Below are 27025 nucleotides of genomic sequence, written 5' to 3'. Positions count from 1 at the left end.
TAATTAACCTTTCTCCATCCCTCTCTGCTGCCTCTGATAAGCACCATTGTACTTTTGACATCCATAAGATCAACATTTTTAGATTCCACATGTGAGTGAAATAAAGTGTACTTGACTTCTTGTGCTTGGCTTAGTACATTTAGCATAATGACTTTCAGCATCATCTATGTAGTTGCTAATGATAGGAGTCCATCCCTTGGAACAGTTGAGTAATATTCCACATTTCCTTTATTCATTCGTTGGTTGATGGATGCTTAGATTGCTTCCAGGTTTTGGCTATTGTGAACAGTGCTGCAATGAACATGAGAGCATACATGTTTGACGGAGTGATCTCACTTCCTGTGGGTATATATCCACTAGTGGCGTTTTGTTGGATCATATAGCAATTCTATTTTTAGTTTTTGGAGTAAACTCCATCTGATGACTGTACTAATTTACATTCTCATTGACAGGGTACCTAGTTCCCTCTTCTCTGCATCTTGGTCAGTACTTCTCATCTTTGGTCTTCTAGATAACAGCTAACCTTACTGAAGCGAGTTGATGTCTCATTGGGGTTTTGCTTTGCAACTCCCTGATTATCAGTGATGTTGAGCATCATATGTCTTCTTTTGAGAAATATCTACTTGAATCTACCACCAAGTTTAAATTGGATTATTCACCTTTTTTGGCTATCAAGTAGAACTCCTTACATAGTCTTATTATTAACCATTCTCCAATAGCCGTGAGCAGATGAATGATTCTAGGGCCAGAGCAGGAAATACCCGAGCACCGGATATCCTGGAGCATCAGCAGTGTCTAATACCCAGAAAGTGCACTATGAAGTGGATATGGCAAAGAGATATGGATAGGGGCCAGCGCCGTGGTGCAGTAGGTTAATCCTCCGCCTGCGACACCGGCATCCCATATGGGCGCTTGTTCCAGTCCCAGCTGCTCCTCTTCTCATCCAGCTCTCTGCTGTGGCCTGGGAAGGCAGTAGAAGATGGCCCAGGTCCTTGGGCCTCTGCTCCCACATGAGAGACTGGGAAGCTCCTGGCTTCGGATCGGCACAACTCCGGCCGTTGCGGGACTGAACCAACAGACGGAGGGCCTTTCTCTCTGTCTCTCCCTCTCATTGTCTAACTCTACCTCTCAAATAAATAAATAAAAATCTTTTTTAAAAAAAGGAGAGATATGGATAATAACTTAATGGGTTCCAAATGAACAGTGTTAGTACAACATGAGTAGCAAAATAAGCAAAGCTCTCTTGGACTATTAGCCAAAGTATAACGTAAACATCGACAGATTCATGATATAAATGAATGAGTATATAAATAAATAGGAGGAGAGATGCAGATCTCCTACACAGAATAACTCTGCATAATTTTAGATCTCCACCCTCCAGGAGATGGAAAATGGGAAGAAAACAGAAGCAAATAATGGTAACTTTCCTATGGAGAAAACTGACAAACTCCCCTCAAGTCAGAGGGCCCAAACCGAGGGCAACAAAAGTAAGTTGTGTGCAAGGAGGTTACCCTTACAAATGTGATGAGGATGCCCCTTTACTTCTGTGGTATTCCTCCCAAAAGTATGGCATCCCAGTTTAATCATGATAATAACAAATCCAACTGAGGAAGGTTCTACACAATAGCTGACAGGAACTCCCAGGACTGGCAAAACCAGCAAAAACTGGAAAGTCTGAGTAACTGTCACAACCAAGGCTTCTTAAGGAGACACAAGGACTGAGTGTCACAAAATGTTCTGGATGGGATCAGTGAACAGAATAGGACATCAGCAGCAAACAAGGAAAACTGAATACAGTGTGCACTTCACAAAACCCCATAATGTTAATCATAATGTATCAAAGTTGGTTCATTAATTGTGACAAACACACTATAATAAGGTAGAGATTTATTACAGAGGAGTTTGGGCGATGGGTAAATAGGAGTTTTCTGTAATACCTTCACAATTATTCCTTAAATTAAAAACTTCTCTTAAGTAAAAGTAGATTTGAAGAAAGGATAGATTTGAGAGGCAGTCCTTGGATAATGAGTACATCTCAGTGCCCTTTGGAGACCATCCATCCCCAAAGAGCACGGAACTAGCAAGCTGACAAAAAGCTCCAGTCCCCTCTCCCCAGCCAGGCTGTATCATCAGCCATTGCAGTGGTGTCACAAAGGACACATGAGTGAAATCTCCTTTGTGACAGGCATGGAGACTCTGCCTGCACCATCTACATGCCCCGTAACTCGCCAAGGCTGATATGTCACCTCCATCACCTAACGGACCTCCCAGCTGCCAGTTACAGAGGCCAATCCTGAATCTTTCTTCAAGAAGACAAAGCACCACTTGGTGTCAAGTTTGCTTCATTGGGTCCCCTACAGCCTCGAAGGCTTACTGACTCATTCTGATAGGATTAGTCACACATTCCTGATAGGAGTGTACTTTTCATGCCCGAAGGGCATCAAACATCACCACTTTCCAAAAAATTCCAAGTCTGACCCACCTTCCTGGTTAATCCCAAAGAGCATTGCACTCAATCAGAGGACCCACTTTCAGCAAAGCAGCTGTGATTATGAGATTCATTCATGATATCCAGAAGTACCCAGCCTGGACCTGAACTGACCATCCAGAAGCACCTGACCTCTTAGAGTCCTGGAAATGCCTAGCAAAGACTCAGTGGAAGTGCCAGTGATCTGTGACAAGATCATACTGCTATTCTTCAAGAGGTAGCATCTACTTTAATTCAAAAACTGTTAAGTCCTTCTATGTTTACAACACAAAGAATGCTGAGTCTGGAGGAGTGAAAGGTGGGAACAAGAGAGGCTGTTATTATCATTTCTCTCGGTGACTCTGATAATTCATGCTTCCAATCACCTGCAACATTACTTTTGTAACACCAGTTTCTGTAGGGTTAGAGGTTTCAGTTCCAAAAAGGATAGCTGTTTCGTTAGGGCTACACGGGAAGAGCCTCAATAAATTATAAGCTATAGCTTCTACCTGGGCACTTGGAATATCTTGTGTTGACAGAAAGTGTGCCACAATTTTCAAGAAGAGGTAGCTCGATCTTAAACAATGGGGCAGGGAGAAATTTGTCTAGTAATCGGTTGACCTATTGGGTGCTTTGGATTCTTCCTTACCCAATTTTGATTATTAATAAACAAGTGCATGCTAAGCAGGGCATGGTGACTAGGAAAGAGGAGTGACATGGCACCAGCAGAGATAGCAACCAGGCTAAAGGGGATTCTGGGAAAGTCGACAGAGGAGGAAGGTGATGTGTGTGATTGTACCACTGAGACCTACTAGGGTGGCAATGACCATATATTGACCCATAAATCTTTCCCTCCTGAGCTTTTCCCAGGAAGAGAGGCCCACTGGAATCCCAGCCAGCAATTCTGTGAATATGTCTGAAACAGTGGCTCAAGTAGTGAAAAGTGTGCACTGTGGTGGACACAGAGATGTGGCCTCCCCCAATACCCCTTCATTGAAGGACTCACCCCTCTGGCTCCTGGAAGTGTAGCAGCTAGTCTGTAGCTGTCAGAACCTTCACAGATGGCTTCAGCCTCATACAGCCACCCTGCCCAAGTTCATGTACCTTCCAGGGACAACCCCCATCCAACCACTAGGTGTCTTGGCCAAATTCAGGAAGCTGTTGAAAGGGCATTGCAATGTCAGAGATCATTTTCAGGGTCGCCTGACACTGTCATTCAGCTCCATTGCAGTTCAATTTCTCCTTCTGCTCCATCCTGCTTCATTCTCTTCTCTTCTGCAAGTCTTGCTCCCAATAGTAAACATTCTATGTTCTGATCTTCCTCCCAGGGTATGCTTCCCAGAGACTCTATCCTGTGACAAGTGTCTACTAAGTACCAGCATCTATGCCAGGGGACTTACATTTGCCATCTGTTATTCCTTGCAACACCTTGTGAGATGTTTTGACTGATGCTTACTTTCAAAACTTGGGCTGGGGAGACTCAGAGGTTAAGTAGCTTGTCCAGAGTCATCTCTTATAGGTCTGACTGATTCCACAGACTGTCTCTCTTCAGTCTGCCATGATAGCTTCAACTATTGTATGAAAAAATAAGAAACAGACACTAACAATCAGTCCCATCAGAGAGTTACATGATGTGTTGGGCACTTGTGCCTACATAACATTATTCAGTTTTCACAGCAAGAAAGTTAAAGTACAGAGCATTAGTCTTACCTTTACGCATGTAATTGTGAGGCTGAGGCTAAGGGACTTTAGGAGGGTCGGAAGCAAAGTTACTTCTGGAAGGCAGGCAGTGAGTGGATCAGTGGGCCAGTTGCTTACTGGGTCTGAGATTGGGGGCCTTCTGGAAGGAAAGAGACTGGAGACCCCAAGTTGAACATTTACAAACAGCTCACACTATGCAGCAGTCATGGAGCTATCTATGGCAAAGACGGGTATCTTCTTTCTCAGAGTGTGTTTTGGACATTTTTTCTTCAGAGGTGTCCTTCCCACCCATGGTTACCTGTAACGAGAGTGCCTGTGTGGCTTTTGCTGCAATGCATGAGAACTGAGAGTATCATGGGTCGTTAGGGGTAAACCAGGATGGTCATGGACAAACCGAGAGGAATGCTCAACTTACCCACGGGGAAACAAAATGGTAGTTTCTTAGGGGCTGTGGTTGGTGCGTGCCAAGCTGGTGCTTCCAACCAAACTATACTGCGAGATGAAGGGGAGGAGAGGGTGCTTTGGAGCAGTTCTCTGTGTGGTCCTTGCTTTAACGTGCTGGTTCTTCCCTGGCAAATTCAGCCATGATCCTGGCCTCTTAATCGCATGGCAACTCGAGTTCCGTTCTGAGACAAACACGGAGCATTTCCGTTTGTGGAATTGTTTCCCTTTAATTAAATGAAGGGGGGAGGAGGTGTAGTTATTTTCAACTCTCTGCACAAATTACTACCCAGCGTAAACCAAATAATGCATCGTAGGTAGTATTTATTCTATTTCTTGTACCGTCTATTGATGTGTGTTGGGCTTGTTCTATTTTGGGGGCACTGCCATGGTAACTGGGCTCCTGATAAAGGCCTGTGTCAGAGCAGAACTTGAACATGCAGAACTTCAGACAAATGACGACATAAGGATCGGAAATAACAGAGTGGAGGACCGTGCTCTGCTCCTCGCTCTATTTTTCCATGAAACTGGAAGTCCTCAGGAGGCTGCTCACAGAACTTAACACAGTACCAGGCCTCAGCAAAATGGTAGAAGAAAGATCATTTTCAAGGTCACTTTGCTCCCTGGGTCGGCACTGTGGCCCCGGCCCTTGTTGGATTTGAACCTGTGGATTAAGCTCACAGAAAGACAAGCTGATTTCAGCCTTCAGAGAGCCAGAGTGACTTTAGAATTGTCCTTGAGTCCAGAGCCCTGGGCAAAGTCCTGCCTGGCTCTGCCTCTGGCCTGAGGGGCTTCCCCACATTGGGATCTTGGTCCCTGACTACCCACATGGGTGCTCTCAGAGAGCACGGGTGAACAAGTGCTACAGGGGACATGTGACAGGAGGTGTGGGCCACCCTTCCCTGTCAAACCAGCAGAGTCCAGCATCCTCACAGGGAAGTGGACAGCTAAACCAGGAGGCTTTCTGGAGTCCCTGTCTGTAGAGATGGAAAGTACTAGAAAGAGGCCTGCAGAAGCTAAACTTTTTCTTATAGGAATTTCTTTTGGATTTTTCTTAAAAAAAAAAAAAAGTCACATCCTTTCTACTCAATTCCTCCCTTCTGGAAAGTAACCAAAAAGCACAACCAGACCAGAATCCCCTCTGTTTTCTTCGGCTTTCTGCCCACCTTTCTTCTTGCCATCTCTGGGCTTGCCTTAATGGCCTGCACTTGGTCTGGTCCCTGAGTCAGGCCCAGAAGTGACCAGAAGTGGCTGTGTGCCTCACCATATAACTTGTCCTGTGATTCAGAGCCAGGGCGAAAAATCACTCCATCCTTCCTTTCCAAGGAGAATTTGGCCCTGCTTATAAAGATTCATGAGCTAAAGAGTCCAGGCTTCGACTCCATGTGGAAGCAAGATGGCCACCCCCTCTCAGGAGCCTCCTTGGAAGGGTTAGAAAGGAGCAGCCTGGAAGACTCAGTGTGATATGCCGGGGGGGCCCGAGAGGCGGCCGACAGAAAGGGTTCTGCCCTGCAAACCTCCTGGCCCAAGGAAGGGCAAACCAGGGCACAGACAGGCAGAGGAAGAATGAAGGGTTTCCTGTCTGTTGGAGGAATCACCTCTGATTCAGGCTCGAATAAAATTTGCAAGATTGAGACCAGAGCCTCTTGTCTCAGCCATCGTTTCTTACTCCTGGTACTTGGAGAGTTTTCTGTTCTGGGCGGTGGAAGTCTCCCCTCTGTTTCTGGCCCCACCTCTGTTTCTCTTTTCCCAAATACCCCTCTGCCATAAATTACAGCCACAGCTGCCTTTCCACTCAGCAGCCTTCTTTCCTGCGGTCCTGGGCATTTCCAGTTGGGGAGGTCGGCTACTGTGCTCACTCTCACGTCCCTCGCCTCGTGTAATCAATTCCTACTCCAGCTTGTCAGACGTTCCCTTTGTCAGCAACACACTTGCCATGTATGTGTGCAGGGGTGGGCTGGGGCAGAATTGGGGATTCTGGAGCACTGGGACAGCAGGTGTGGAGTTTGGCCATAGCTTTTTCTTGGGTTAAGAAGTAAGCTAAGATTTTCCATCACTGTACTCTCTTTTTATTATTTTTATCATCATTATTTTAAGGACAGAGTTCATGATTAGGTATTAAAAATAGAAGAAGAAGTGCTTGAATGTCCACATCTTTGGTGAACATGTGTAGGAAGCAAGGGACAGGATGCACGGTTTCCTACTAACACCCCAGGAGGAAGACCAAAAAAGGGGGCTCTGTATTTTTAGGGGTGACGGAATACTTCCGGCCCGTGAAGGCTTGAGATGTTAATTATAGGACCTGTGGATGTCAGCAGAGCTCTTTTAAGAGAACAGCTTAAGAGCCTCCAACACAGAGCCCGTTTTAGAAATGGCCGACAAAGACAGCACAAGCGAAATACGCAAGAGCCTGCTACGCAGGGCGGTGCCCGGCAACAGGCGCAGCCTCCCCCTACGCCGTTGCTAGGAGACCGGAGAGCCACACTTCCATCATCTCCATCCTTGCTGTGAGGTTGAGTAATTGGTGTCTGGATGTGCGTGTGCTGGTTCCCAAAATATCTCTTTCCAAAGACGTGAGAGGGTAGGTAGGATGATGAAGGGCTGAGCCGTGTCCCATGAGGGCAGCGGGTCTGAGAGCCAGGAATGCAGCTGGGGGGGGGGGCAAGGGAGGCATAGGGCTGGGGACCTGTTTACAGTTTTCCCGAGTTTTTTCTCGTTCTCCACCTTGCTAGTTGGGGCCGATTTACCGAGTGGGATCTAGAAAGGAGTGGGATTTAGGAAGCAGCTTAACATGGTTTTCCGTTCTTACTGTGGAGAGACAGCAAGGCTAGGGAAAAGACTTTTAAATTCTTCTTTGTACATTTTTTTTAAAAAATGCCAGTGCATGTCCTTTATAGTACTTGGCGATAGGGTCAAATCTTGTTTTGGGATAGGTATAGATGAGAAAACAGAGCGTGCCTGCACACACACACACGCACACACTTGAAGAGATACACACGTGTTCACACACGCCACGGTGATGAAAATGCCTGCTTCCGCTGCAGGGAGCCAGTGAAATACGCAGTCAGGCCCGCAGCTGCAGGCTTTTGAATGTTAGGGAGCTGGGATGAGACACAGCCCTGCCTCCAACAGCTGCGCAGCTCTTCACGACCCTTTTGTGCTTCAGTAACCTGACAGGGTTGAGCTTTGTATATCCCTAAGCTATACTCTCCAGTCTCCAATTTTCTTGGAGTCTTTCTTCTTGTAGCAAAGGGGCAATGCCGGATCATTTCTTTGTGGAGGTATTCAATTCCCTCTTTTTATTAACAAGCAAGATGTTCATTTTACACTTTTATAAAAAAAGATTTATTTCTTTGGGATTCAGTGTTACAGAGAGGAAGGGAGGGAGAGAGGGAGGAAGCGGGAGGGAGAAAGAGAGAGAGAGAGAGAGAGAGAGAGAGAGAGAGGTCTTCTATTTATTGGTTCACTCCCCAGATGGTTGCAATAGCCAGGGCTGTGCCAGGATAAAGCCAGGAACCAGGAGCTTCATCCAGGTCTCCCATGTGTGCGGCAAAGGCCCAAGCACTTGGGACATCTTCTGCTTTTCCAAAGCCATTAGCAGGGAGCTGAATTGGAGGTGGAGCAGTCAGGACATGGACTGGTCTGTGCCCACACAGGATGCCAGTGTCGCAGGTGGCGGCTTTATCCACTGTGCCACAGCATTGGCTCCTACATTTTACACTTTTAAAAGTATCCACTCAGGGCCGGCGCCGCGGCTCATAGGATAATCCTCCGCCTTGCGGCGCCGGCACACCAGGTTCTAGTCCCTGTCGGGGCACTGGATTCTGTCCCAGTTGCCCCTCTTCCAGGCCAGCTCTCTGCTGTGGCCAGGGAGTGCAGTGGAGGATGGCCCAAGTGCTTGGGCCCTGCACCCCATGGGAGACCAGGAGAAGTACCTGGCTCCTGCCATTGGATCAGCGCGGTGCACCGGCTGCAGTGCGCCAGCCGCGGCGGCCATTGGAGTGTGAACCAACGGCAAAGGAAGACCTTTCTCTCTGTCTGTCTCTCTCACTGTCCACTCTGCCTGTCAAAAAAAAAAAGTATCTACTCAGATACTTATTGCTGAAAGTCTTGAAGAGCAGATTGGGAAATGGAGCAACTTACTTTTAAATTTGTTATTTTCAGGGCTGATGTTGTGACCCAGCGGGTGAACCCAGTGCTTGCAACACTTGTATTGTATACCAGAATTCTGGTTCAAGTCCCCACTACTCCACTTCTAATTCAGCTCCCTGCTAATGGCCTGAGAAAGCAGCATAGGATAGCCCAAGAACGTGGGCTCTGGCCAGCCATGTGGAAGACCCAGAGGGAGTCCCTTACTCCTCCTGGCTTCTGCTTGGCCCAGTCCCCACCAGTGCAGCCATTTGGGGGAGTGAACCAGCAGATGGCAGAAATTCCTCTCTCTCTCTCTCTCTCTCTCTCTGTCTCTGTCTCTCTCTCTCTCTTACTCTCACTCTGCTTTTCAAATAAACAAATCTTCTTTACACTTTCCTTTTAGTCACACTTGTCATGCAATACTTAGCCTATTCAAAAGTCCATATTTTAATAATGTGGCTTTCTTTTAACTAAGGAAGGCAGGCAGGACATTTAGGATATGCGACACTGTATGCTGATACAGTAATAAAATAATAGAATAAAATAATAAAATCAGGGAAGCACTGGCCAGATGGTTGAGGGCCCTGCAATTCTATCAAGAGTTGGGAAACTCACCTTCCAGGTGCAGCTCTGTCACTAACTCTGGGGGACCTCACTCTTACTTGCTAAGGAGAAGGGAGGGAGGCCCGTCCTCTACCCTCCTAAGGATACTAGGAAAGAGGATGCTGTAATGTATGTTAATGTGCTTTGGAATGTGGAATGTGAAAAGGATGCACAGAACATACTGTATTCTTTCCACTGCATGCCTGAGAAATGTATTCATTTATTCCACAAGTGATTTTGAGATGTTGTGCCACCAGCCCTTGGTAGGCATCGATCCACACCTGCAGGTGCATGGGGTCCTTGTCCTCTGTCCTCCACCCCGTGTCTGCAGCTCTAGGGAAAATGGCCCCCTATCGCTCCGGAAAAGTGCTTTCCCAATGGCTATGTCCTCTGAATGCTACGTGGTCTCCCAGGTCGAACCTTTGCACGGTGAGAAAAATGCTCTCTAAGCACTCCCACGAGTGTCTGTCTTGTTTTGTTCTTGAACATCCCCAGTGACACCAACCTCACACACTTAACATCCTGTGTTATGAATGCAGTGCCTGGTCATTGTGCAAGCAGATTGCCTTAGGAAAAAAAATTAAGGCTACCTTTATGTTAGTGAACACCAGCCGCATCCCCATCACTGGCTGTTGGCAATGTGCTCTGTCTCTTGGACCACCCAGCTGCCCTAATATCCCCTGTTTTGTTTTTTGTTTTTTGTTTTTTGTTTTTTGTTTTTTGTTTTTTGTTTTTTTTCAGAGCACCAAGAGAGATTCCACAGATCACAGCAGTGAGGGGCTCCATTCATTGTGTTGAGCCCATTGATGATGTATGTTTTCTGCAGAAGAGGAGAGGCACCTCACCGTTAATCTCTCTGCCTCCTTAGAAAGTTCTTTTGCCCTTGTGCCAAGCATGAGATGAAGGCTGGGGAATAGGTGAGGAACAGGGAACTGTGGGCTGGGCGGCAGCTTTACCAGGCGGAGCTTGGGTCTTTGCCCTTTCTTCTGGGCACTTGGCAAGCTCTCCAGAGTGTTCGGTGGGGAGAAGGGGGGATGAGAGAGGAAGGGCACAAGAGAGTCATAAAAGGATGCCAACTCATCATGAATAAGAGTCATTCTGTGCACTCCCAGGAGACCCGAGCCCATGGGCAGTAGTTCGGAGGAGGCAGATGTTGGTTCAGCACCAGGAAGTCCTTGCTAAGGAAGTACTGTGAAATGCAAATGGACTGGTAGGTCTGGGTGTTTGGGGGGAGGTGTTCAAATAAATTTCCTCTCAGTGGTGCTGCATCCCCAGCAAGGAAACCCACGCAATTTCTCCCCCACACACACACCCCGACCCAGTCTCCGCAGTCGGAGACACTCCTGGAGATCCAAGGGGGGACCGTTTGGATCCTCCTGCACCTCTACTGCAGTCCATGTTCTCATCTCTCAAGCTTCATTGAACCCCCAAAGCCAAGGTCACTATTTGTCTACAAACAAGTCCTGTCCTCTCAAATAAGGAAACATTCAAGAACTTTGAAAAGTGCTTTTAAAAAGTTCACTATAGAAAAATCACCCGTTCAAGCTGAATTGAAAAAAAAATAACCATCATAGCCAAGATGCCACAGAGTTATTTTAATGATCTCTTATTTGGCCATAATCATCTCATTTCCAGCAAGTGTAGAGAGAGAGGTGGTGCTCTCCAAGTAACGCTTAACCTCCTAATTCTGAAAACAATAGGTTCTTGTCCAATAGGAAGCCACTGTGGTCACTCACCTGTCCACCTGAGAGCTAAGGTCCAGCTCTTTCTTTTCTCACACATGATACCCTGCTTCTTCTGGGGGTTTTCTGAGATCCCCAAACTGAGTCAGAAAGAACAGTGGCTCTGTTTACCTGTAGGAGCATTTGAAGTCCTTAATACTACTGATAATTAATACTAATATTTTGCTTTATGGTTGCAAAGCGTGGATGAGCTCATTTGAATCCAGAGAAAATCCTTCTGTTGAACAGTTGATAAGTGAGGAATCTAAGGCTTATGAGGGAGGATTAGAATGACTTGTCCTAAAGCTATCCACTCCCTGTTTCTAAATAGAGACACCATTCTATCATAACGAGCTGTCTAGTTTCACAGCCTCATATCTCAAACCCATCCATTCACCCATCAATTCCTCCAGCACCATCTTCCTCTGAGGAACCATCAGTGAGCCAAAGACACTAGAATACCAGCCTGTATCAAGTTCACATTTCACTTGTATGAAATTTCCAATACAAATGTAAGAAATTTAAAAAAGGCAGCATTATCACTCAACAACAAATGCCTCGGCATACACACAGCACACCTGCAGGGTTGACTCCAGAATGGCTTGATTTTGAGGAAGTCTCGTCAGGGACAAGGATCAGTTGCTGGCACGTGTGACTCCCATGGCTCTTTGGGATTGCACACAGCAGTCTGGCAGGACTGAATTTAGACTTCTCCGGGGGACCTTGACCGTGGGGCTGTGGGTCTTTTAAGTTGTGTGATGAGGCAAGTACTAACCACATCCCTGCAGTGACAATGACAGGGAGCTAAGATTTCGTAATGAAGTGGCTGAAGCCCACTCTCTGCTGCATCCTGACAGCTCCCTTTTCTCTGTCACTGGCTGGATCTCAGCCTCGCCTGTTATAGCAAGCGGCAGCAAAATAAGCCTCGTGAGAATGTATGGTTGGAAACCCACCAGCTGTTCTTCTGGCCTAACAGGGGGCTGGAGTTCCCGTTTCTTAGGTGATCAGGATTGGTGGATTAATTTCCTTAAGCACAGGGCTGTAACTGGTTTCCATGGAGCTCTGTAGGACACGAATTTGGTTCAGAACTCCTTGAATACTAAAGACCGGCTTTTCAAATCTATCTAGCGCTCTATCTAGCATTCCTGAACCAAAGTTCTAGGGCTGTTGGAGGGTTAGATTAGTTAATACACCACACATAATTCCTGGCACATCGTACACACCAAATTCTGGTTGATTTCTTTTGACTTGGTATTTTGGCAAGTTTCTGAAGTCTTAGTGCCCCAGTTTTCTCACCTGTACACTGGGGATAACAATTGTACCACCTACCTCCTGGGACAGATGGGAGGGTTGAGTAAGTTAGTGTATCCTAGTGGGTGTAGCAGTTCCTCAAAAGATAGGTTCAGATCCTATCTGTAGTGACTATGACCTTATATGACAAGAAGTGTGATAAGATTAAGATCTGGAGAGGAGGATGTTATTCTGGGTTATCTGGGCAGCTTGAAATGCAGTCACAGGTACTCTCACGAGATTAATCATAACAGAAGACCCATGAAGGGAAGTGGAAGGCGGGGGGGCAGCAACTGGGGTGATGGGGCCAGAAACCAAGGACTATCTAGAGCTACCAAGAGCCTTCAGAGGGAAAGCATCTCTGGCAACTCCTTCATCTCTGGCTCCCAACCTCACAACTGAGAGAGAACATATTTCTGTGCTCTGAGGCCCCTAACTTGGGACTGCTGCCAACAGCAGCCACTGGACACTAACGCATGTATCTGGCACCTCGGCACACAACAAACCTTCATTGTATTATTCAGTTCGTCTGGAAGTGAGTAGCTCTGTTTTGATGAGATTATTAGTAAGTACTGGACATACTTCTCCCATCTAGGAAATTAGGCATCGTTAGGAGTGCACGAAAGGGGTGTTTTGTAGAGGAAAGGCCTGTGGAAGGAAGCAGGTGAGGGTTCCGGAACACTGGACTCCAGGTTTGGAATCTAAATTGACAGCACTGTAATAGAACCAATACTAGGCTTATGAAAGCATAGTCTAGGAAACATAGTCTGATAAGACTTAGAATCTTTAATTGTCCAAACTGGGTCAAGACTTAGAATTTTTAATCATCCAAATTGGCTTTTGGCGGTCAAGGCACGACTGGTTCAACTTTTCTCCTTTGATTTTTTTTTTTTTTTGAGTGGGATATACACTTTAATCCCATAGGGACACATAATCCTATTTAGATTTTCTGGACAATGGTTTCTCTCCTTATATGCACATAGCTTTGAATTCCCCAAGTGCCTGCTCTGTTTGAACCTGGTCCCATTTGTTTTTAACTCAAGGAAAAACATGTTCACACCATCGAGAAACATTCAACACACAAAGTCCCTGGGGATTCTGAGCTTCTGATCATCCACAGTCAAACCTGTGGCCCTGAAGCCAAGGCCAGGGATATTGGCCAGATGCTCCTGGGCCTCTCAGAGGGTTGAGTAGAGGCCAGGCACCGGGAAACAGGGCTGTGAGATCCCGGGAAGCCAAAGTATAGGTAGATCTCTCTGGGGCTCCCACACCCCTGACAAACCACCAGCAACCACATTCATGATTTTAACACCATTGCACAGAGAGGCCAAGAGTTTGACACATTTTGGCTGAGTCATCCAGATCCTTCCCCTACCCTGAGATGCCACAATACATCACACTTCTCTTGATCAGTGAGATCTAATCTTTTAGAAATCATGCTGATTTTGTTTTCTTGTTCCATGGTGTTGAATATGATAGCCATTAGCCGTGTGTGTGTGTGTGTGTGTGTGTGTGTACTTATTTGAGAAGCAGAAAGTGAGGAAGAGCAAGAATTCCCATGCTCTGGCTCACTCCTCAAATGTGTGCAACAGCCTGGGGGCACCAGGAATGCCATCCAGGTCTTCCACTTGGGTAGCAGGAATCCAATCAGTTGAACCATCACTGCTGCCTCCCTGGTCTGCAGTAACAGGAAGCTGCAGTGAGGAGTCAGAGGATCAAACCCAAGTGTGGCCGGCGCCGCGGCTCACTAGGCTAATCCTCCACCTGCGGCGCAGGCACACCGGGTTCTAGTCCCAGTCAGGGCGCCGGATTGTGTCCCGGTTGCCCCTCTTCCAGGCCAGCCCTCTGCTGTGGCCAGGGAGTGCAGTGGAGGATGGCCCAGGTGCTTGGGTCCTGCACCCCATGGGAGACCAGGAGAAGCACCTGGCTCCTGCCATCGGATCAACGCGGTGTGCCGGCGGCCATTGGAGGGTGAACCAACGGCAAAAGGAAGACCTTTCTCTGTCTCTCTCTCTCTCTCACTGTCCACTCTGCCTGTCAGAAAAAAAAAAAAAAAAAAAACACAGGTACTCCAACATGGATGTGGGCATCTTAATCTCTATGCCAAATGTCTGTCCCTACGTGTAGATATTTACATGCAAAGTAACTGAAAATTAATAAAAATTCAAATCGGTAAAGTTTCCGTCACCTCGTTTGCATTAGCCTCATGTGGGAAGCTGCTATGATATGTAAGTCCACTTATCTTCATTACTTTGGAGCTACAAACACTATAGGCATCAGCAGTGACCAGATCTGAAAATGCAGACACCAATACCCATGGAAATACCCACACATCATGGAAATTCTACCTGTTTTCCAAAAAGTAATCATGTCACTTCTCATCTCTTTTTTTTTTTTTTTTTGGAGGATGTTATTTATTGTAAGACATCATTTTTATTAAATACACTGTAGTACAAGAGACTTTCCATGTCAGGTTGAGAGAAGCTGGTCACATGATAAACAAACAGAACTTATTTTTTTAACACTGTTTTCAGGTGTCACTTTGAAATCAGCCAAGATGCAGTGGATCTTAGTAAAGCAATGGACCTCAAAACAGATTGCAAAACAAGAACTGGTAAGTATTGGCACAGAGACGTCACATTCAAAGGAAAGTGAACCAAGTGAAAAGATAGCTCGAAATACCAGGTCACGACTGGAGGGGAAGTGTATCTGCAGAGAGATATTGAAATGTGTGTGTCTACAGCCTGGATATATACAGACATTTCTCCAGACACAGAAGTAAATGCTGTTCCTCATCTCTAGGCAGATTTGCAAGTCCTAGGGAATGATCAAGGAGCACAGGGAGTTAATATTTCACCATAATTTGGTCATCGGTTACGGGATTACATGTTTAAAGTCCACATTTAATTCAGAGACCTTAGATTGAAAACACTTCCAGCTGGTTTATACGTTTTTAAAGCAAGGGTAAGATACACAAGCTGCAAGATGTAGGCTTTTACATTGCATTGCAATTCTCCCCAATTATTTTCATTTTTCTCCTGTTCGGACCCACGACCACTGGCAGTTTTTATTCTGCGTGCTCTAGTACGTTGAGTGTTCAGCCAACCTTCACTCGGAATCATTTTTGTGAATGCACAGACCAAAGAAATAAAATAAACATGGACCTGGCCTAGAACACACAGACTGACAAATGACATCCCATCCTTTCCTGTTTGGTCTCCTGAGACGTGTGTTAGGATGGCAACACAGTTGCTGGGCGGTGGCTGTGAGATTCACAGTGTTTTGCCTGCAACACATATACATTTATATATATATATATATATATATATATAATTTTTGCTTTGTTTGTAATGAATGGAGCAACAATAAATAAATAAATACATAATTAAATAAATAAAGCTCAAAAGAAAAGAAGAGGAAAAGGATGCAAACACTAAGAATATTCAAAAACCTCTGACTTCAGCAGTACTCGATTCATCTCAGCCCTGACAGCCTGAGAATACTCCTTTCTGAACCATCATTTTAACTAGAAATAGCTCCCGCCCCAATCCTTGAGAACGACGTTTGAAATTCATGTACAGGCCATCACCACCTCCAAGTCTCCACGTTCCAGTTATGTGTTGTGAAGAATTGGCTTTAACTGCTACCCTAGACACCTGTGGAGTTAGGTCACTATCCATTCCTCCCATGAGACTTCCCCTAACAGTGAGATATGGGCAAAATAAATGCGAACATTGAAACTATATATCCTCAAACCAGGGGAGAAGAAAATACCACAGAGGAGCAGGAAGAGGGCAGGTGTATCCACGCAGTCACTTTGAAATGAGATTCATTTATGCTATTGGTATTCTATCTTGTCCAATCAGCAAAAGGCAAGGTGGGAAAAAGAAGTCCATTCTTACTCAGGGAACCCTGTTGTCATAACACATTGCAAAAGGTCAGCATTTTCCACTATCAGGTCCTGTTAGCCACACTCTGACATGGGGATTCCTAAGAGCTTCACATTTTGCTGTGGCAAAATTGACCTTCCAGTGACCTTCACCGGTCTCCCAACATTCAATTTGGAATGCGTGGACTCTGAACACAAGTGTAAAGGGTGTTCACAGTGGGACAAGTGAGCGTAACACAAACGTGTCCAAGAGACAACAAAAGAAATGCATTTCCTTTCCTGGGTCTTCACATAAGGAGATCTCTTCAGACCACATTTGCCTGTGCAAGGACCCAGAGAAAGGACTCGGTGTGGTGGGATGGCTTTTATTCAGTTGTTTTGGGAAGCACATTGTCTTCCAATGCAGGACTGCACAGAGTTGGAAAGCAGGATGGGGCCTACCCACGTGGAGGATGGGAGCACTTACCACAACATGACATTGAAAAGTTTGGTTAGTCAGCAGATTTTAAGCAACTTACTCATTAGTGCACCCTACTTATAATTATCTCTACTAATGTGTGCCTATAAATTTATACATAAACACACACACTATATATGTGCATTTGCATATGTATAAATCAAGTATTTATAACATATAAATACATGGAAATACTGTAGGTAGCGCTGATGTGAACACATGGATAACATGAATTCGGATACAATCCTTCATAGTGTAGTTCAAGGAGTATTCTAAGCAAGCCTGATATGACCTTGGTTCAGTGTACCAGGACTGAGCTGAAGCTAAGAGCGTATCTCAGCTGCTTGGCTTCGCACGTGTTTCCTCGTGCTCTTTCAGCTTCACATTCTGTGTCATGCATTTGTTAGCATGCTTTCTTTCCTGAACTGCTTGCTGGTATGTTAGGGTCTCCAGTGGACGGAACCATGAATTTCAGAGCCAGAGGACTTGGGTTAAGTCTCAGTGGTGCTGGAAACCAGACTGGAGATTTAACGCATTCCTCTGAGCCTCCCCAAGTCTTAGTTTCCCCGCTATAGGACTAAGTTGCTAACCCATGCCAAAAGTGTTTGGAAAACCACTTGCATTTACAATCTGCAAATGGCAATGACCATCAGACTGGGTTGGAGCTGGAGAATTGGATTTGTCACTGCTACTATCGTCGTTTCTAACATATTGATGGCAGGCCATGTTCGGAGATCCTTCACATTTTAGAATAGGAGGCTCCTTTGGGAAAGGGGGTGGTGGAGAACCGTGATGCATATTCCAGGCTATTCTGTGGCTCATTCAGCTACTTTCAAAGCAATCGCAAAGTCTTCCAATGTGCGACGTCTCTGAAATCAGCACACACTCTCGAGACGACAGAGGGAATGATAAGTATAATCAGCAATATAAACTACTATAAAACTTTGCCCTTGCATAGAACCTTACCTTTCAAGACCTAGAGGGACTTGTCAGAAGGTTTAAGGAGAGTTTTTGTTTTTGTGTGTTTTGTTTGTTTTTTTTTTTTCGTTTTTTTTTTTCTTTTTGCTTTTTTTTGCCTTCAGAGGAAAACACAAAACTGGAATGGAACACTCTCATCTTCTTGTCTGCCGTTCAACAAGCCTTTGCTCTCAAAATGCACAGCGCACCTTGAACTCCATCCCTTTGCTCTTGGATAAACTAAAACCCATCACTTGCAGCATATTTGCCCCAGAGCAGCCCGCCCGCCCGACACACGGAGTGGCTAACCTGTGTGGATTTCCAGGTCATTGCTGTTGGAATCTAGAAAAGGTTTTATACAAATCTGCCCCTGCCTTCCCGCTTCCCAGAGTTCCACAGTGTGTTAGCAGTGCCATGGGCCCTTGGTATGATATATACATACACGCATATATCATGGAGTATGGCTTTCATTATATTATGATGTGATTTCCGGAGGGGTTGTTGTCACTGGCAGAGAGCAAGTGACTCAGTTCCCGCAAAGGCCAGCACAGACCCTTCAGGGACCAGCCCGGTCGTCTTGTCCAGCCCTCTCAGTTGATGCTACTGGGTTTCTTTTTGTTCTCTGTGAATTTACACTTCTGGGTTCTGGAGAACTGGCTACAAAGCCTGCAGTGGAAAACAAAGTGCTCCAGCCATGAACTGGCACAAGCAAAACCGAAACAGAGCCCCTGAACCTTCCAAAACGAACGCCAAATAAAATGACCTTGGATGAATGAAAATCACTCCCTTTCAATCTGGCTCGAGTTAGAAAGATATCAAGTTTAGCAAAATTCCCCTCACAGAGGGTATCAAGTTTTCTTGAGGAACAGAAATGTTTGTCTTCCTTGGTAGGACTCACCCATCCCAATCACTGTACATTTCTATTTAAATGTATACCTCTTTTTGCAAACCCATCAACTGCGCCCGGACACACACCTGCAGCAGTCGGGCTGCTGTGCCAAATTTTGCTGTTTTTGCTTTCGTGATGGAGTGAGGGAAACATAACCACACAACTGACAATGGTACACGTGGAATGAGAGCCCTCTGCCAACCAGAGCCCAGAACAAGGGACCCGACCTGTGGACACAGAACGTGAACGCACGTGATGTCCCCGCGTGAGGGTTCCTTTCCCTCGGGGATGGATTCTGCCCTTCCCACAGTCCCACGGGTTCGATTGGAGGAGGAGATCCCTTTCGGGGTCCACAGTCATTCAAGCCCATCACCACTACACAATGCAGAGACATGGATCCTCCGCGCATGGACGCCAGCAGCGTCCCCGAATGATACCAGTCATGCCTTTTGCACACCTGTGCTCTCCCTAGCTGGGGCACCACATCTGGAGCTGCAGTTCCTGCACACAAGATATTAAGTGACGAAGACCATGCACAGTTTTGCTTGCACAGTTAAAAGGGTGGGTGAGAGTGAGGGGTTGGGGTCAGGGAGAAGTACTATCTGAGAAGTTCAATGTTAGAGAAACTTGCCTCCGAATTGAGAGATTGTCTTATTTTTTTTTCCAAGTCCTTGGCTTTCCCACCTGACCCTGAAATGACCTCTGGACAAGAATCCACCTGTTTTCAACTGAACTTGACAAAGGCTCAGTGGATAGCACTTGAGGAACAAACCAGTGCGATCACCGAGACCAATAAGGACAGGACAATGTCTGAGCATGTGACGTGCTGTCTTGTGTCTCGTGGAAGCCGCCCGGTCTGTGGACCGCACGCTAGGATTTCTGGTGACGGGAAGAGAGTAGTCCATGGCACAGAGTTCAACCGTCTTTTACTCCTCAGAGAGGTCCTCAGAGGACCATGCCGGGTACATCCCTCCCAGGGAACGGCTGCTGGGTTTTTTCCTAAGTCGGAACTGATGCCAGCTGATGCCAATGGTTGTGTTTGTTGCTCCCATACTGCAGTTTGGCCCAAATCTCCTTTCTCTCTGCTTTTAAATCTTGCATAAGAAAAGTCATCCCAGATTGAACACAAGTCTTCCTTTTCACACACAGGTGTAAGCCATCCAAAACCAAGAAGAACAGTAATAATAATAAATAAATAGAAGTGAATCCATAGAAACTCTCGATGTCTGTACAGCAGAAGTGACAAAGTGTAAGTCAATTATTTGTTTTCCCTTTTTTTCATCCACATCAAAGGCAGGAATACAACAAGGCATTGTTAGTTGTGGTGGGCAAACTGGAGTATCTTTTGATATCACAAATCAGGTTTGTTAAGGCAGAGTTAATAGGAATGCAGAAGCCAGATTGATTAAAAAGAAAGGGTATGGACTGTGAAGCAGGGAAGACCCAAAAACTGGGAGGTGGAGAAGAAAAAAGAACAAAGAAAGGAATAAACCAGGGGGAGAGAGAGAGAGGGAGGGAGAGGGAGGGAGAGAGAGAGAGAGAGGAGAGAGAAAGAGCGTACGAGCTAAAAAGAAGTCGATATTGTGTTTATGGATGGAGAAGTCCACATTGCTTCCCTCTGAAAGCTTCTTGGGGTCTTTGCTGTGAGCACTGGCAGCATGAAGGGGAGCAGTCGGATGGCATCCAGCGGCAGTTGAAAGATGTTCATCCTCTTGGCCCGTCTGAGGAGTGTGTCGGGAACGGTCGGTCTTGGGGAGAGGGCCCTAGCCTAGAATGTCCAGGTAGACTGGAGACGCCTTGGCCAAGTTCTGAAGGAGAGTGTGGATGTCCTTAATGCTCTTCCTCATGTGGGGCTCTCGTTGCCAGCACCCCAGCATCAGCTCGTACACCTCCTGGGGACAGGTGCGAGGCCGCTGCAGGACCCGGCCCTGCGTGATGCATTCTATCACCTGGACGGAGAGCAGAGACAGGTCAGCCACAGACACATGCAAACACAGTGCAAAGGGGCAGCCGGAGAGGGGGCTTCTAACAACTGATGAATAACACACACAGATCTTTGGAAGACATTGTGATCAGCAGGTACTCATAGATGACATGCCGTGATCCAATCAGAGTGAAGAGTTATCATTGCTCTGTGTTGAGTGACCGTTACTCTGTGTTGAGTGACCGTTACTCTGTGTTGATCATTGCTCTTCTAGGCCTTCATAAAACACACATTCAGTTGTTGGGACGAGAGCTACTCAGCTATGCTAAAGAGCATCGGAACCTAGTCCTGGGGTATAACCGAATGGTACTCACTGTTATCCAACCCCTCTGTCCTCTACCTCTCTCCCCTACCCTTCATCTGCAGGGGTGGGGAAACTTCTTTCTGCCAAAGACCATTTGGATATTTCATTTCATTTCATTTTGGGTGTTTCATCACTTGTGAAAAACACAAAATCATCAACCTAAATATTAGCCTGCGATCGATTTACTGAATTTCAAGTCCTGCCTTTGGGTTCCTTGGCAGGGCCAGACCAAATGATTTTGCAGGCTTCAGATGGTCTACTGGCAGGAAATTCCCCACTCCTGCCTGAGAGAGGGCTTTTTATTCCTAAGAAGCCCACTTACTGTCTGATTTTCTCAGAAGGAAGAGAACAATTAGTATAGGTTGTTGGCATCGAGGTTAACTTGATTGGTTTTCCAAGCTACTTTGGTTTCACGACAGTGGTAGAGGAATATTCATATGAAGGGTTCCTAAACCTCCCACTGGAAACCTCAAGTGTTTTACAGGACTGAGATGGATCTGAATCACTTCTGGCTCAAAGAAATGAGCACTCATTCTGGATAAAGTAGAATTGGATGAAGAACAGACATGGGTTTATAAAAGGTGTGAGATGCCTGACTGAGAAGCCGTGCCTCAAATAGATAAACGCTCAGCTCTCTGCTCCACGGGGCTCATATCTGTAGTTTCAACTAACTGCAGATCAAAAATATTCAGGACAAAAACATGCACATTTATGTAACATGTTTACATTCTGTAGGTATGATAAGGAAGCTGGAGGTGATTTGAAGTATGTAGGAAGATTACGTAGGTAGGTTATTTGCAGGTCTTGTGCCACTTTAAAGGAGGGATTTGGGCGTCCGTGGATTTGGGTATACCCTCGGGGGACTGGAACCAACTCCCCATAGATAACACTGGATAACTGTATTTGCGAAAGGTTTAGGATATAAAATCAAAATGCTTGAGTTTTTCCACCAGAAGTAAATGTTCCAGTGAGTTGTGCAAGAATGAAATAACCTTAAAATGTCATTGGAAGAGTCCACCCAAGATAGGCTGGGCTTCAGTGGTGCTAGCAGATACACCTTCTGGTAATTCATCAGGCACAAGGACGCATCAGCAACCATGAGGCTCGTTTTCCTCACCACATCTTAACTCTAGGAGGACTGTACCCTGGCTATGAAGCTGAGGGGCAGAGCATGCTATTTGGGAAGAGAATTGATCTCATGCACACATGAGATCAGGTTCTGACTTCTCACCCTGGAGAAGGCCCCAGCCGAGGGCTTCCTCTGGGGTCCCAGCCCTCTGGGACTCCTCCCGGCAGACCCATCACACACCTCGTTGTTTGACAGCTGGTACCAGGGCTGTTTGCCGTAGGTGAAGATCTCCCACAACACGACCCCCAGGCTCCAGACGTCACTCTCGGTGGTGAACTTCCTGTACATGATGCTCTCCGGAGGCATCCAACGAATGGGCAGCATTGTGTGGCCACCGACCTGGGGGCAAAGGGGTCAACAAGGAGACATCAGTCACCCCAGAGAGGGAGGGTCTTTCCTTATTTGTATTGATACATTTTAATTGATTATAAACACATTAAAGAATCTATGATTTCTTCCATTCACAATCAACTGATACAGAGTGCAGAGGAAGGTGAAACTATTTTTATTAAAGGTTTATTTATTTGCTTATATATTTGAAATGCAGAGTGGCAGAGAAAAGAGGAGAAGGAAAGAGAACAAGACATCTTCCATCCACTGGTTCACTCCCTAGTGCAACAGCCAAGTCTGGGCCAGAGTGAAGCCAGGATTGAAGAACTCCATCCAAGTCTCCCACACGGATGCAAGGACCCAAGCACTTGGGCCATCTTCCACTGCTTTCCCAGGCACATGAGCAGGCAGCTGGATCATAAGTGGAGCGCCTGGGACGTCAGTGTCACAAGAAGTGGTTTAACCTCCCCCCTTCCCAATGCTGATCCCATCGTCAAAAATACTTTTAAAAATATTATTTGAAATTCTCTTTCTCTCAGAATGAGCGAGGAGCAAATATGATAATTGATTAGGTAGATTCTTACCTTATATATTACCATATATCATCTATCTACATCTATATTATATATCTCTATATACCTATATATAACCAGATAGATAGATAGAAACCCTTACCCATACTTCTTGGTTGGAAGAAGACTCTAATTAACAAAATAACTGACAGCAGGGAGTGCTGTATTCATAACAAACAATGTACCAGTGACTACTTCCTTGACAAGGCCTGAGGTTCCTTTTGCTTTAGGACCTGAAGCTGCACAGTGCCGATTCCAGCAGCATTATCACAGGGCAGTAGTGGGCGAGCAGTCACTATTCCCACGACACACACAGGGCAACTGAGGCTCAAGTTGCTTACAGGTGCAGAGAATGTTGGTCTTTGTACTCCTGGGTCAGGATTTCTCCTTGTGTTTAAAGATTCATTTATGTGCCCAAAAGGTAGTTACGGGGGTGGGGAGAGAGAGAGAGAGAGAGATCCTCCATCCGCTGGTGCACTCTCAAAAAGGCCACAATAGCAAAGCTGAAGCCAGGAGCCAGGAACTCTTGGGCCCAAGTACTTGGGCCACCTTCTGCTGCGTTACCGGGAACATTAGCAGAGGGCTGGAGTGGAAGTGGAGCAGCTGGAACTCGAACTGCGCACATATGGATGCAGGTGTCACAGGCAGCAGCTTAACTTGCTGTGCCACAATGCCAACTCCCATAAATGCATATTTTTTAAATGCCCATTTTAACGAAAGTTCCGTGACTGACATATCACACGATAACAGCATTGGCACTGCCTCTTTAAGTAAAGAGAACTCTGTCTGACATACGAGACTTGTTTGTGATTCTCTGCTTCATGGAGAAAAATTAATGATTTCCTTTTCAGGTTTGCAGGACATCAGGGATGTCTGGCTTAAAACCATGAACAGGGATGGGTGCTCGGCTTCTGCTGATTGAGATGCCCATGTCTGGCACAGGAGTGCTTGGGTTTGATACGTAGCTCTGGCTCCTGATTCCAGCTTCCTGCTAATGCAGAACCTTGGAGGCAGTAGCAATGTCTCTAGGGATTAAGTTCCTGCCATCCGTGTGGGAGACCTGAATTGAGTTCCTGGCTCCTGACTCTGGCCTTGGTCCAGCCCTTGGGTAAACCAGCAGATGAGAACTGTGTGTGTGTGTGTGTGTGTGTGTGTGTCTTCTGTCTCTGCTTCTCAAAATCCAACCAACGAACAAAGATGCAAAGCAACACACAACCAAAAGAAAGCATGAACACATATCTGCCCAGTAGGTCTGAGGCCAGTAGGTTCCAAGGGTGTCCAAGTAGGAGGGTTGGGGATTTTTGTTTTGTTTTCTTTCTTCCCATTGTTCTCTGTACAGTGAATTTAGATCTGACAAGTACAGACTCAACCTTCTGGGTTAGGGTTAAGAGGCCCCTGCATTGTCACTATTTAGCTTTTACTCCAATCAGCATGAAATGTCCTCACTCCCTGTCCCTTAGCAGGGACAGGCCATCAGTGGCCACAAGCAGACACTGCTCTCTTGGACCAACTTGGCAGGTCGGAAGGTTGTGGCCACAGTGACTCTCAGGGTCGACACTCAAACCACGACCAGCAGGCTCCTTGCACTGATCAACCCTAAGGGACATGGTAGTAACCAGGATGCAGTAACACGGGCACCTTTCGGGGCAGGCAAACTGTCACCCCAGCATGGCCCTGTGGCCCCTTTCTCCCTAGGACTTCAGGAAAGCTAATCTGTTAGCATACATACAGGACCTGATACTTCTGGATACTCAAGAAAACTCATGGCATATGGGTGGGACCATCCCACCAAGCCCTGGCAGCCCACGCAACACTACCAAGCAGAGGGGAATGCTCTGTGGCCAGGCAGGGACTGGTTGTGTGACCCTGCAGAACTGGCCACACCTGCCCCTGTTCACATAGCAGGAGAGGCTGGGAACATGGGCACACACACTTCCAAAGATCATTAACCCACTTCCCGCCTCCTTGCTACTCTCAGCAACTGTACTTGAAAAGCTCCCTGTGCTTTGCAAAACGTGTGCATTGGCCCCGTGCAACTTGATGGGCACGCCACAAGAACCCAGAACTCACAGCACATCTCTAGTCTACAGCTGACTTTGGTCCAGGTAGTTACAGGATCTTGCCCAAGGCAATGCTCCCAGCACATGGCACCAACAGGACTGGGGGTCTAGATGACCCAACAGAACGTTTTCATCCACAAAGCAAGCATTGCCTGAGGACTTCTTTGAATATAAGACATGGCGTTGCTCAACTAAACTGCCATGCAAAAATAGGGATGGAGAAGAATCAAAGAGAAAAGTAACCCCTGTCCCTGTGAGTCTTATTCTTCTCTTGCCCATTTTAACCCTTTTTCCTACCTTAGAAAGAAGAGCTCAAGTCGTCAATGTTGAACACAGCCTACGGCAGTGGTGCTATCTTCTCAACTGTGCATTTCAGCTATCATTAGATAAAATAAACTCCTGGCCATTTAGAGAAGTGGGATATATAGTGAAGACTGAGTCTTTGTCCTCATGTTGTGCTTTCTCAATTGGGTTATTTAGTCACCCATGAAAGGAGAGTAGCTTGGACAACAGGTGCAAGCTCTGCTAATCTTTCTGGAAAGAATTGAGGAGTTAATAGCAGTGTTCTTAGGGAAGGAATGGATTAGTTCTTGCAAAAAGCCTTTCTGTAGTAGCTGTTTACAAGTGGAAGGCCCTTGAACTGTACAGAAATTCTCAGAGACAAAAGGCATGCAGGGATAGGCAACTACATGGCCCAGAGAGTTTTCAACGCAGTTATATGGAGCAAGAGGGCCAGGTTTTTAATAAAAATACATATTTTTTTGTTGTTGACTACTGAAATCAGAATCCAGATTTATGGTCCATATATAAGACTGTTTCAACATTGGTGGGAAAATGGAATTTGTGATGCATTTAGGGGCTGGTTTTTTGGCACAGTGGATGAAGCCAGGCTTACAATGCCAACAGCTTGGATTGGAGCACCGTGTTTGAGTGCTGCCTACCCTGCTTCCTACCCAGCTTCCTGCTAATGCAACTGGGAAGGCAACAGACTAATAGCTCAAGTACTTGGGCCCCTACCAAGAATGTGGGAGACCAGTTTGGAGTTTCTGGTGTTGCTTGGCTTTGGCCTGGCCCAGTCCTGGCTGTTGTGGCTATTTGGGGAGTAAACCAGTGGATGGAAGATCTGTCTCTCTGTCTCTCTCTTTCTCTGTCTGCCTTTCAAATAAATAAAAATAAATATGTTAAAAATGTATAAGCATATTTTGATGTAAAAGTTTTTGAAATCCCTGCATAGTTTTTTTTCACATTTCCATGAATTTTTGAAAGACTTTTCGTATAGTTGATGTGTGGGAGTAAGGTAAGAAAGGACCATTGGTCTGTGTGTGTGTGTACGTGTGTGTGTGAGTGTAGGGGTGAGTGTGTAGCAAAAGAGCAGAATATTACGACCCCACATGATAGCCCTTTGGATACCAGTCCCTCAAAATCTAGTTAAGAGCTAGATTCCCCCAAGAGTCCCCACGTCCAATGTGTCTACTATAAGATAATCTGTAATTCTCTTCACGCCTTACAGATTCATAATATACTGAGTTTCAGTGAAGTTTCTGAGGAGTTCAGCAGGAAAGAGTAGGTTTTAGCCTTAATTTGGTGGATTCAACTAATCTGAATTTATCTATGGGAAAGAGAGAGAGAACCACTTACATATGTCTCTTAGTGTCAGTTAGCTAAAAAACATTCTTTGTTGATGTGTTGACCTAACAGGACATCAGACTTTCTGTATCCCCTTTGGGCATCAGAAGTTGCAATGCAGTGGATGACACCCAAGGCGTGATGTTAGAAATTCTGTGTTTCAATAGTGCCCTTGGCTGTTCCCTAATTAAGCAAGTTTGATGAGCTGCCAAAACTCTCTGTGTCCTATTTCTTCCAACTAGAAAGTATAGGTAATAATAGAGATAAGGGTCTCCAAAGAGCTCATGCTCATGGAAAAACTACACCAGGTTTTCAATTTTATTTTTTGGACCAAAGCAAATCTATCTTTTAATTCAATTGTCTGCAAACTTTTTTTTTTAAAGATTTATTTACCTATTTCTTTATTTGCTTGAAAGAGCATCAGAGAGAAAGGAGGAGATAGAGATGACAGAGTTTCTAACTGCTGGTTCACTC

General features: G+C 45.9%; 1 protein-coding gene and 1 long non-coding RNA gene across 7 annotated transcripts in view; one reads left to right on the top strand and one right to left on the bottom strand.

The window, feature by feature from the left end:
• The first annotated feature begins 7068 nt into the window (after nucleotides 1-7068).
• Nucleotides 7069-26528, top strand: LOC127487615 (uncharacterized). Of its 2 annotated transcripts, XR_007914620.2 has the most exons (6): nucleotides 7081-7190; nucleotides 10085-10260; nucleotides 10456-10553; nucleotides 14889-14968; nucleotides 19696-19795; nucleotides 22511-26528. It is a non-coding gene; the product is annotated as an uncharacterized lncRNA (long non-coding RNA). The 2 variants fall into 2 exon arrangements; XR_011385122.1 differs by lacking the exons at nucleotides 10085-10260; nucleotides 10456-10553; nucleotides 19696-19795; nucleotides 22511-26528 and having other exon boundaries at nucleotides 7069-7190; nucleotides 14889-15146.
• NTRK2 (neurotrophic receptor tyrosine kinase 2) overlaps nucleotides 10919-27025 on the bottom strand; it is a 397538-nt gene continuing 381431 nt past the window's right edge. For all 5 annotated transcript variants that reach the window (XM_070065715.1, XM_070065713.1, XM_051833735.2 and 2 more), the window contains 2 exons: nucleotides 22144-22302; nucleotides 10919-20495 (listed from right to left, as the gene is read on the bottom strand). In XM_070065715.1, the coding sequence (XP_069921816.1) occupies nucleotides 20310-20495; nucleotides 22144-22302 (345 nt within the window). In that variant the 3' untranslated portion in view covers nucleotides 10919-20309. The remainder of the gene's footprint in view (nucleotides 20496-22143; nucleotides 22303-27025) is intronic.

The sequence above is a fragment of the Oryctolagus cuniculus genome, chromosome 1 (assembly GCF_964237555.1).
Source record: "Oryctolagus cuniculus chromosome 1, mOryCun1.1, whole genome shotgun sequence".
NCBI classification, from domain to species: Eukaryota; Metazoa; Chordata; class Mammalia; order Lagomorpha; family Leporidae; genus Oryctolagus; species Oryctolagus cuniculus.
This window is presented reverse-complemented; position numbering and strand designations above follow the sequence as displayed.